The sequence below is a fragment of the Saccopteryx bilineata genome, chromosome 3 (genome assembly GCF_036850765.1).
Source record: "Saccopteryx bilineata isolate mSacBil1 chromosome 3, mSacBil1_pri_phased_curated, whole genome shotgun sequence".
Lineage (NCBI taxonomy): Eukaryota > Metazoa > Chordata > Mammalia > Chiroptera > Emballonuridae > Saccopteryx > Saccopteryx bilineata.
In genome coordinates, this window is record NC_089492.1 from 103,500,395 (window position 1) to 103,512,496 (window position 12,102).

Consider the following 12,102-nt stretch of genomic DNA (forward strand, 5'->3'; position numbering starts at 1 on the left):
AGCATCCCAGTGCTCAATCCACTGTGCCATAACTGGTCAGGCCTAGCTATACCTCTTAATAACTGCATGACCTCAGATAATTAACTTACATTTTCCAACCTATTAAATAGAGACAATAAATACAACTCCATCAAGTTGCAGTGAGGATTAAATGAAACAGGGTATGTCTGTCATCGAGCACTGTGCCTGGCACCAGAAAACACTCAATGCATTATCATTAAAGCTGAACCTAATAGTAGTAAATTTATAAAGTATCTTCCAGTTCTAAGAGTCCTTAACAGTTCTGTGAGTACCATTTTAATTTTTAGAAGCATTAAACTGAATGATAAAATCAATTAAATGAGTTTTTCAGATAAAGGTTTATATGGATTAGTATATTTATCTCAATGTTTGAGATAATGTTCTAGCAAGCATCATTTCCTTACCATATGCACACTTGCACACCACCATCTTCTTCTGCTGGGATCAAAGGAGTTTGCTCTCTGCAGTTTACAAATTTGTGGATCTAAACCAAACCCATAAGTCTGCTCTGGAAATGCATGTTTAGGGCAGACATGAATCACAGCCCTGTGCTATTTCTTTGTCTTGGAACATTTTAGTATTCTTTTCACTTTGTTGAAAGACAGGATGTTCCAAATCAGTGAATCACTTTTATTTATAAAATGAAATGGATGAAGTGACACCAATAAAAATGGCAGAATAAAGATCTCCAAAAATCTTCTCCTCCATAAAAGCAATGAGAACAAAGGTAAACTTTGTCAGATCAACTACCTTGTACTATTTCCATACCAGGGTGCTTATCTTGTAGGAAGCCTGAACTAATAATAAATAATTTTTAATTGAATCTCTTGACTAAGAGTAAACAAAGCATCATTAACTCATGACATTCATTTAAAGTATGTATTTCAAAGGCAATACAATATCACCCAGCAAGGAAAAAAACTGATATTTTGACTGCTTGCTGCCAAAGCCAACCATAAAATGCATTTACAACTATCTCCTCCACCCCTACCCCCCCCACACACACACACCTGTACACATATACACGAACACACACAGAGCCAAGAGAGACAATGGCCAACAGAGATAACATGTTTTTGGAAGATGTGAAGCAGTTCGGAGGAATGAAACCTGATGTGGCAGGGTGGAGAAAGCTGAAGGCTAAGTGCCCAGACAGGGCCTGCCAAGGCTCATTTGCTCCCCAGAACCCAAAAAAAGCTCAGGCATTTTAGGCATCACCACCTGTGAAGTGAAGGTGAGGGTGGAACTGAAAGCTGGAGGATTCGGTGAATGGCTTCTCCCTAAGTCCTGACTCAGCTCACCCCCAGAGCTCAGGTAGCTACCCATCCCGCATCTCTGTAGGAAACAGAGTTTTGTTTCCGGAGAGACTGCACCCGAGATCTGGACTCAGGTGCCCCAGGCACTGTGAGGACAGGGGGCTTTACTGAAGACAGGAACTAAGTGAATTTCTACCCTACAAATAGTGAGACTGCCAGCTCCCTCCCCAATTCAGTTCCCAGAACCCTGGCATTAAGCTAAGGAGTCCTTTTTCTTTTGACAGAGAGAAAGTCAGAGAGAGGGACAGACAGAGACAGACAGGGAGGGAGAGAGATGAGAAGCATCAATTCTTCATGGCAGCTCCCTAGTTGTTCATTGATTGCTTTCTCATATGTGCCTTAGTGGGGGGGCTCCAGCAGATCGAGTGACCCCTTGCTCAAGTCAGTGACCTTGGGCTCAAGCCAGTGACCTTGGGCTTCAAGCCAGCGACCATGGGGTCATGTCTATAATCCCATGCTCAAGCCAGTAACCCTGGGCTCAAGATGGTTAAGCCCATGCTCAAGCCAGATGAGCCTGCACTCAAGCTGGTGACCTCAGGGTTTTGAACCTGGGTCAAATGTCTGCGCCACCACCTGGTCAGGCAGGAGTCATTTTGAAGTAACTGATGGGTCCAAGAGAGAAGGCCTACAGCTATAAGCACTTATGGTTTACCAAAAGAAAAAGCCAGGTCCTTGTCTTCATCCCATCCACTTTATTACTGTGAAATTCACCTAAAATAATCCCCACCTTATTAGTTTCCTGTGGCCGCTATAACAAATTACCATATATTTGGTGGCTTAAAACAACAGAATTTTATTCTTTCAAACTTCTGGAGGCCAGAAGTCCAAATCAGGTTCACTGGGCTAAGATCGAGGCGTTGGCAGAGCCATGCTCTGTCTGGAGAGCTCAGGGGAGAATCCATTCCCTGCGTTTTCCAGCTTCTGGTGGGGCTGCCTTCCTTGGCTTGTGGTCACAATACTCCTGGCTCTGCCTCCGTGGTTACGCTGCTTGCTCCTCCTTTCTCAAATCTCCCTCTGCCTAGCTTGTTAAAGGACACTTGTGATTGCATTTAGGGCTACCAGATAATCCAGTATAATTTCTCCATCTCAAGATCCTTAACATAATCACATCTGCAAAGTATCTGCCATATAAGGTAATAGTCACAGACTCTGGGGATTCAGACATGGACATCTTTGGGAGCCATTATTAGCCTACCATATCACCCACATACAGAAAGTTTTCAATCAGCCTTTTAGTTTCTCACACTTAAGTGTTAGTGACATCAAAACTTTTTCACCTTTGTTGGATATCAGAATTTTTTAATGAATTATCCATTCATGCCCTTTATCTGTTTTACTTTTTACTGATGTTTTTCATATAGATTAAGAGAATTTTTGATAAGTCCATTAACCCTTTATCTGCCATGTATGTTGAAAATGCTTCTCCTAATTTGCATTTGCCTATTAGCTTGTTTACAGTGTGTTTTAAACATTACATACAATTCTAATACTTCCTTTGCTAGTATGTCAGAAAATCTGCCTTATCCTAAAATTAAATATATGCTAATATATTTTCTCCTGGTTTTATGGTTTCAAAAGTATTTAATTCTTTAACCAATATGGGGTTTATTTTATATGTGATATAAAGCAGTGTTTTTCAAAATTGGTCCACGGACTGATGCCAGTCTGTCAGAAGTTCTGTGCTGCTCCGTGAAAGAGTTAACCACCTGATGTTATGTGAAAGTTATAGGACCAGCACAAATTTTGGGCAGTGGTAACTCTTTCGCCAACTGGCACAAAATTTCTGGCAGATCAGCAGTAGAAAAACACTGCTATAAAAAATCTAACTTGCCTGGCCTGTGGTGGTGCAGTGGATAAAATGTCGACCTAGAATGCTAAGGTTGCAAGTTCAAAACCCTGGGCTTGCCTGGTCAAGGAACATATGGGAGTTGATGCTTCCTGCTTCTTCCTTCCTCTCTCTCCCTCTTTCTCTTTCTCTCTCTCTCCCTCAATGTCTCTCTCTCTTCCCCCTCTAAAATGAATAAATAAAATCTTTAAAAAAAGAAAAAGAATCTAACTTAATTTCCCAAGTTTTTTTTAACAATTACCTAACACAAAATGTCTCTCCCTTTCCCTATGGGTTTGTCATATCATCTTACTCAACTCCATCAATCTGATGTATTCTAGTGTCTGTTGCTGAGCTCAGTTCAGTATCTTAATTCCTCTTTCACATGTTTGCTGTGTATCTTTTCCCCCTGCTCCTGAGTTTCTAGTTACAAATAAACAACCATCGTTCACCAAACCATTTCAAAATAATTTCATAGTTTCTCATTCTTTCTAAATGTTTATATAATTATTTATTTTTTGGCATTCTACTGGTCACTTATCTAAAAGAGTTCATTTCTCATCATAATACATATACATGTATTTGGGAAATTTAAGAAACAGAAAAGCATTTTCACATTTTGAAAGAAAAGAATCTAGTTATATTTTTCTTTTTTTGTTGTTAATACAATGACTATCTCTGATGATTTTATTAATTAGTTAATTCAACAACCTTCATGATACATATTCTAGTAGGAGAGACAGATAGAAACAGGATAGGTAAAATTTTAATGTAGTGAGTGTATCAGACAGTGATGAGTTGATGGGAAAAATGAATAAAGAAAGTAGGGGACAGGAAATTCTGAACAGGTGACTAGGGATGACCTCACTGAGGTGATATGAGTCAAGACCTAAAAAAGTAAAGAAACTTTTACTTTTCTTGGGTAAACTGACACAATGGTTAACTTACATTGAAATCCCTATTATAGCTTCAGATATACTCTAAATATATTTTAAGTCAATTACATAATCATTCATTGCTTATCTACTCCAATGAGAAAAATGTTAATCTTGATATAACAAAAGGAATCACTGCTTATTTTAAACATCAAATTTACCATGATTTAAGTGTCTACAATGTACTTACAGGAATGAAGTAGGTTGTTGGAAATCTTTGAACTGTAGAACGAAACACGAAGCTCCTACATTAAAAAAAAGAAAAATATCATATATTATTTTCTAAATTTATGTTTTTTTGTTTTTGTTTTTGTTTTTTTATAGGGACAGAGAGAGAGTCAGAGAGAGGGATAGATAGGGACAGATAGGAACGGAGAGAGATGAGAAGCATCAATCATCAGTTTTTCGTTGCGTTTTGCCACAGCTTAGTTGTTCATTGATTGCTTTCTCATATGTGCCTTGACCGTGGGCCTTTAGCAGAGCGAGTAACCCCTTGCTGGAGCCAGTGACCTTGGGTCCAAGCTGGTGAGCTTTTTGCTCAAACCAGATGAACCCGCGCTCAAGCTGGCGACCTCGGGGTCTCGAACCTGGGTCCTCCGCATCCCAATCCAACGCTCTATCCACTGCGCCACCATCTGGTCAGGCTCTAAATTTATGTTTTAATGTGAGGATCGTTGTTAATTTATTCCCTATCTCTCATTAAACATTTTAAAGTACTAATCTGGATATAATAGGCATAAATGAGGTTTAAAAGTCATTTGTATTGATTGTTAAGTATGTGGGCATGAGTGAAATTATTAAAAGCAACTTACGTATATATTTACCTGGCAGCGTACTTGGGAATTGGTGCAGGAAGTAGATCATATTGTCCTGGTGAAAGCTTAACTGACTATACAGAATGGACAAGGACACCAATAATAGATTAATACAGGTCTTAAACTCACTTTATCTTATTATCTGTCATTCATAATCTTTTATTTCATGACCATACAATGTTATGTAATTTATTCTCTATTTTAATAGTGGGAACAGCACATTTTCAAAGGTAGAACTTTAAAACATTCCATAGATATTCACATTTCATAGTGAATTTTATGACTATATACCTGAGATGATATGTTGAAAAATATGTATAATTGGTCATATTTTAAATGTACTAGATTCCTGGAAATGCTGAGGTCGCCAATTCGAAACCCTGGGCTTGCCTGGTCAAGGCACATATGGGAGTTGATGCTTCCAGCTCCTCCCCCCTTCTCTCTCTCTCTCTCTCTCTCCTCTCTCTCTCTCTCTGCCTCTCCCTCTCCTCTCTAAAATGAATTAAAAAAAATTTTTTTAAATGTACTAGATTCAACAAATAAATTTGACCATTCTTTAGTGAGCCTGCTCTGTGGGTAAAGAACTCCAATATATGTGGTGGGGCATACAATAATAAGAGAGAGATGGTCCCTGACCAGTGGGAGTGAGAAGGAACATACAGCAGCGATGCTAATATAAAACAATATAACCAATGTTAAAAGACAGAATGAAGATTTAGGAGGTAGTTAGAGTTTAAATCTAACTGGGTGATTTATTAACAAATACTGAAAAGCTAAAAGCTTTTTCTCCAAGATCAGGAACAGAAGAAGAGTGCCCACTCTCTCCATTTCTGTTTAGCATAGTAGTCGTAGTCCTAGCCAGAGTAATTAGGCAAAAAAACAAAATAAAATCCATGCACACTGGCAAGGAAGAAGTCCCTGTTTGCAGATGACATGATCTTAAATATAAAAAAAAAAAAACCCTAAACACTCCACCAAAAAAACTGTTAGAACTAATCAATAAATTCAGTAAAGATGCAGGATACAAAACAGCATACAAAAATCAGTTAAGTTTCTATACATTAACAATGAAATATCTAAGAAATTAAGAAAACAACCTTATTTGCAATAGAATCAAGCACAATAAAATACTTAGGAATAAATTTAATTAAGGCAGTGAAAAATCTGTACACTGAAAACTGTATGAAAGAAATTTAAGATACAAATAAATTGAAAGCTATTCCATGTTCACAGATTAAAATAATTAATATTGTTAAAATATCCATACTACCAAAAGCAATCCATAAATTCAATAAAATCCCCATAAAAATTCCAGTGGCTTGTTTTGCAGGTTCAGAAAAACAATCATAAAATGTATATGGATCCACAAAAGACCCTAAAATCAAAGCAATCTTGAGAAAGAACAACAAAGCTGAAGGTATCACACTTTCTGGTTTCAAATTATATTATAAAACTATAGTCATAAAAACAGCATGGTATAGCATAAAAACAGGCACATAGACCAATGGAGAGCCCAAAAATAAACCCATGCATATGTGATCAACTTATTTCCACTAGGGCACCAATAATATATAATACAATGGAGAAAGGATAGTCTCTTCAATAAATGGTAGTGGGAAAATAGGATTCCATATGCAAAAGAATAAAACTAGACCCCTATTTTATATCACTCATAAAAATCAACTCAAAATGAACTGAATAATTAAATATAAGACTTGAAACCATAAAACTCCTAAAAGAGACTGCACGATTCAGGTCTGTAATGCCCTGTGTTAGTCATATGCGGCTGGCATATTAATAAGTCTCCTCCTTTTAATAAAACCCTTCAAAATAAAAAAAAAAACCTCCTAAAAGAAAATAGCAATAATTTGTCTTAGCAATAATTTGTTTTGATATGATATCAAAAAAAAAAAAAAAAAAAGAAAAGTCAAATAAGGCAACAAAAGCAAAAATAAACAAGTGGGAACACATCAAACCAAAAAGCTTCTGCATAGCCAAGGAAACAATAAACAAGATGAAATGGCAACCTAACCTAAGGAATGGGAGAAAGTATTTACAAACCATATTATCTGATATAGTTATATATTTATATAATGCATTCAACTCAATAGCCAAAAAGTAATCTGATTAAATTGGGCAAAAGACTTGAACATTCTTTCAGAGAAGACATACAAGTGGTCAACAAGTACATGAAAATGTGCTGAACACCACTAATCATCAAGAAAATGCAAATCCAAACCACAATGTGATGTCACCTCACAACTGTTAGGATGACTATTATCAAAAAGACAAGAGATAACAAGTATTGGTGAAGATATGGAGAAAAGGGAACCCTTGTGCCCTGTTAGTGGAAATGTAAAATGGTACAGCCATTATGAAAAACAGGTTCCTCAAAATATTAAAAATAGAACTACCATATGATCTAGCAATTCCACTTCTGGGTATACCATCCAAAGGAAACAAAATCAGTATCTGGAAGATAGATCTGCACTCCCATGTTCATTGCGGCATTATTCACAATAGCCAACTATGGAAACAACTAAAGTGTCAATTGATGGATGAATGGATAATGAAAATGTAATATAAAAATAACTGAAATATATCTATTTGATAATTCAGCCATAAAAATAGAAGAAAATCCTGCCTGCCTTTTGCAACAACATGGATGAACCTGGAAGGCATGATGCTAAGCAAAATAAGCCAGATAAGAGAAAGATAAATATTGTTTTTCCTTTTTATTTATTTTATTTTTTTTTCATTTTTCTGAAGCTGGAAACAGGGAAGCAGTCAGACAGATTCCCGCATGCGCCTGCCCGGGATCCACCCGGCATGCCCACCAGGGGGCGATGCTCTGCCCATCTGGGCGTCGCTCTGTTGCATCCAGAGCCATTCTAGCGCCTGAGGCAGAGGCCACAGAGCCATTTCCAGCGCCCGGGCCATCTTTGCTCCAATGGAGCCTCACTGCGGGAGGGGAAGAGAGAGACAGAGAGGAAGGAGAGGGGGAGGGGTGGAGAAGCAAATGGGCGCCTCTCCTATGTGCCCTGGCCGGAAATCGAACCTGGGACTCCTGCACACCAGGCCGACGCTCTACCGCTGAGCCAACCAGCCAGGGCGATAAATATTGTTTTGTATCACTTATGTGAATCTAGAAAAATATCTAGAAAGCTTGTACATGTGAAACAGAGTAGAATGGTGGTTGCCAGGGGCAGAGGTGAGAAAAGCGGTTGGTCAAAGGGTACAAAATTTCAATTATAAGATGAAAAGTTCACCCTGGCTGGGTTGGCTCAGCGGTAGAGCGTCGGCCTGGCGTGCGGGGGACCCGGGTTCGATTCCTGGCCAGGGCACATAGGAGAAGCGCCCATTTGCTTCTCCACCCCCACCCCCTCCTTCCTCTCTGTCTCTCTCTTCCCCTCCCGCAGCCAAGGCTCCATTGGAGCAAAGATGGCCCGGGCGCTGGGGATGGCTCCTTGGCCTCTGCCCCAGGCACTAGAGTGGCTCTGGTCGTGGCAGAGCGACGCCCCGGAGGGGCCGAGCATCGCCTCCTGGTGGGCAGAGCGTAGCCCCTGGTGGGCGTGCAGGGTGGATCCCGGTCGGCGCATGCGGGAGTCTGTCTGACTGTCTCTCCCCGTTTCCAGCTTCATAAAAATACAAAAAAACAAAAACAAACAAACAAAAAAAGATAAAAAGTTCTGGGGATACAAGCCCTGTCAGCTTGATCATAAGGTGAATGCAGCCAAAGGGCTGGCAAGTACCATATTTTTAGGTACTATTGGTACAAATTTCAAATGTATCTTTCTCTCTGGAAAGTAAAGTCCTTTATGTCATATGGAAGTATCACAGACTCACTGCTCAGACTTCTTTATGGAATAAGAAATAGAAAACAAAGCACTCTTAAAAATAAGCTTGCCTAAGCCTAATGATACCAATTATAATGTTCTTAATTTTATCAGTACCTTATTTTCACCAGCTCCAGATAAACTAAGAATTATAAGTGGGTCCCAGTCCTTGAGATAAGTTCTCTGTATCCATCATTCAAACTCCATTTTCATTTGCCACTCTCTTGACATATTTGCACGTGACAATTAGTGCTTTGCCTTGCACTAGCTCTTTGAGAATTCCGCTTCAAGAATATCTATTAAATGAGCCAAATTCTAGGGCCACTTTTTTTTTTTTTATTTAAATGCTTTTGGTGCTGGTACAATGAATCGCTCTATCTTATCTATGTTTTGCTCTTCATTATCCCAACATTGAGTTCCCTACAGAGTTAGCTGCCAGTCCGGTCTTCGGCACTAGGTCTCTTTGTTGATACCTTGCTCAATGAAAAACCATCCTGTTGAAAATCTCTTCAGTTTTTATTTACCATGGAGGACTTTCAAGTTAAAATGTCTGCAGAGATATCATCATCACAGCTATAAACACAGCTAACAGAGATCAATGAACTGGCAAGATTCAATGCAAAGACCCTGAAATGGGAATGGGAGCAGCAAATTCAGGAAGCTTCCAGGAGTCTAGTGGGGCAGGAAGAGAGAGTAAGTAAGAAAGAATAGTAAAAGATGAGGTCTGGAATGAAGCCAGTTTGCAATAGAACTGTTGACCCTGAGAATAACCACTCAGAGATCACACCCATTATTGCCAAAATTTAAACCCAGTGGTTCTCAATCAGGAGGGAGGTTGCCCCTTCTGATTGAGATTTGGCAATGTCCGGAGACAATTTTGGTTGTTAAAACTGAGAGAGGAGGATTGCTAATGGCATCTAATTATCCAGGAATGCTGCTAAACATACTACAAAGCATGGAACAGTCCCCTACAACAAAGATTTATCTGGTCCAAATGTCTATAGTGCCAAGTTTGAGAAACTCTGAATTAGATATATAAGTGGAGGAGTAATAAAAGCAGTTGGATATACAAGTATGAATTCAAAAGAGAAGTCTGGGCAGGAGATATAATTTGGAAATCACAAAAAGATGGTGTTCAAAGCTGAGACTGAATGAGATCCCCAAGGGAGTGGGTGTAGATGGAGAAGATATCTGGAGACCTAGATCTGGGGCACTCCCAGAAGAGGCCAGGAAGAAGGGATTGAACCAGCAAAAAGGCTGAGAAGAAAAAATAAGAATGAGGATTGAGGAGGAGGTATCAAAGATTTGGAAAGAGGACAGGTGTGAGATAAAGCCACCCAGGAGAGGGGGAGAGTAAACAGAATAGGAAAGTCCATTCAGTGCCCATGTGAGGTGAAGACTATAAAATGAGGCCACTCATTCAGCTACATGGATGCAGGTACAAAGTTCCCAGAGTTAACTTTAACCAGTTTTGTGACTTTGCTAAACAAGTAAGATGTGCCATCAGGGGCAGAAGAATTGAGGGCATATGCAGGGAGTAACTCTGATGACTATGGGATTTAAGCTTTGTAAGAAAGAAAAACATCAGAAAGTTGATAAGCAGTAAAAGGATAGTAGAATCACTGGAGTATAGATTGGGGGGAACACAAAAATTGGGGGGACTGGGATCCTAGAGTGAGTGAGGCTGAACATTAGGAGTGATCAGAGTGGGGTGTATGTAGTTGAGATTATGCAGGGTTGAAATGATGGGTCTTTCTTGTGGTGGCGCAGTGGATAAAGCGTCGACCTGGAACACTGAGGTTGCCAGTTTGAAACCCTGAACTTGCCTGGTCAAGGCACATATGGGAGTTGATGCTTCCTCTTCCTCCTTACCCCGCCTTCTGTCCCACTCTCCCCCCTCTTTAAAATGAATAAATAAAATCTTAGAAAAAAAAAAGATGGGTCTTTAAAAAATCTAAGGAGAGAGTGGCTTAGGAAGAGGAGAATTTATGAAACTGAGAAACAAGATTGTTGGAAGATCATCTCCATGTGTACTGAAATTATAACAGGAGTAGTGGAGTGACAGGGAGCAAAGGGGGTTAAAATTATTAGAAACAAGGGGGAGTAACCCTGGGTGAGTGGATGACTGCAATATTGGGGAAAAGCAGGTCACAAAGCTATAGGTATGGAGAAAGATGCTCCCACTTTTATACAATACATATATTTTAAATAAAAATGTATCATTTCTCTGATAAGAAAGAAATTACTGTAAAAAAAATTGTAGGGCCATCTCAAACACTCTTTTGTTTAATTAAAATTATTGTGGTGACATTGGTTAAACAGACCATATAGATTTCTTTTTTTTTTTTTCTTTCCACAGAGACAGAGAGAGAGTCAGAGAGAAGGACAGACAGGGACAGACAGGAACAAAGAGAGATGAGAAGCATCAATCATCAGTTTTTCATTGTGACACCTTAGTTGTTCATTGATTGCTTTCTCATATGTGCCTTGACCACGGGCCTTCAGCAGACTGAGTAACTCCTTGCTCAAGCCAGCGACCTTGGGTTCAAGCTGGTGAGCTTTTGCTCAAACCAGATGAGCCCGTGCTCAGGCTGGTGACCTCGGGGTCTCAAACCTGGGTCCTCCACATCCCAGTCCGACGCTCTATCTACTGCGCCACCACCTGGTCAGGCCAGACCATATAGATTTCAAGTGTATATTTCTATGATACATGATATGTATATTGCATTATGCATCCAACACCCAAAGTCAAATCATTTTCTATCACCATATATACTGCTCACAAAAATTAGGGGATATTTCAAAATGAATATGAAACGATAAAAAAAGTATTTGATTTTTTTTATTAAACAAGAACATCAGAAAAGCAAATGGCAAGTCAAAGAAAGTTGTTCAATTATGCAAATGAGATGCAAAACCAACTTTTATTTCATTGGTGAAAATGAACTATACAAAAGGCTAAAAGTACTGGAGTATCTGCATGTTCCCTGATCTTGATAGTGCACATCCTGCAATTTCCCAGCACTTGCAATGCCCCTGCAGCACGATTTCCCCAGATGCGAAGCCTGAGAGCCATAGGACGTCTTGAAGTTGGTCAAACACAGATGACAGTGGCAACAGCACTGGAACATCCCAAAGCATGATTAGCAGACTGTGGAATTGCTTTCAAGACACTTGACACAGTATGAAGAAGACAAGGGCAGGGTCGCCCATCTGCCACAACAGCAAGAGATGACGGCTACTTGACCTTATTGGCAAGAAGGAACAGGTACAGCAATGCAACAGAGTTGCAGGGACAGTTTCTTGCTGCCATTAGACGAGGGATATGCACCCAGACCATATGAAATCAGCTCC

The 12,102-nt window shown here is 39.5% G+C and overlaps 1 protein-coding gene across 1 annotated transcript in view; it reads right to left on the reverse strand.

Moving 5' to 3' along the window:
* STPG4 (sperm-tail PG-rich repeat containing 4) overlaps positions 1-12,102 on the reverse strand; it is a 41,605-nt gene that overhangs the window by 21,576 nt on the left and 7,927 nt on the right. The window contains exons 4-5 of the mRNA XM_066267075.1: positions 4,922-4,986; positions 4,288-4,342 (exon numbers count right to left, since the gene is read on the reverse strand). Of these exons, the coding sequence (XP_066123172.1) occupies positions 4,288-4,342; positions 4,922-4,986 (120 nt within the window). The remainder of the gene's footprint in view (positions 1-4,287; positions 4,343-4,921; positions 4,987-12,102) is intronic.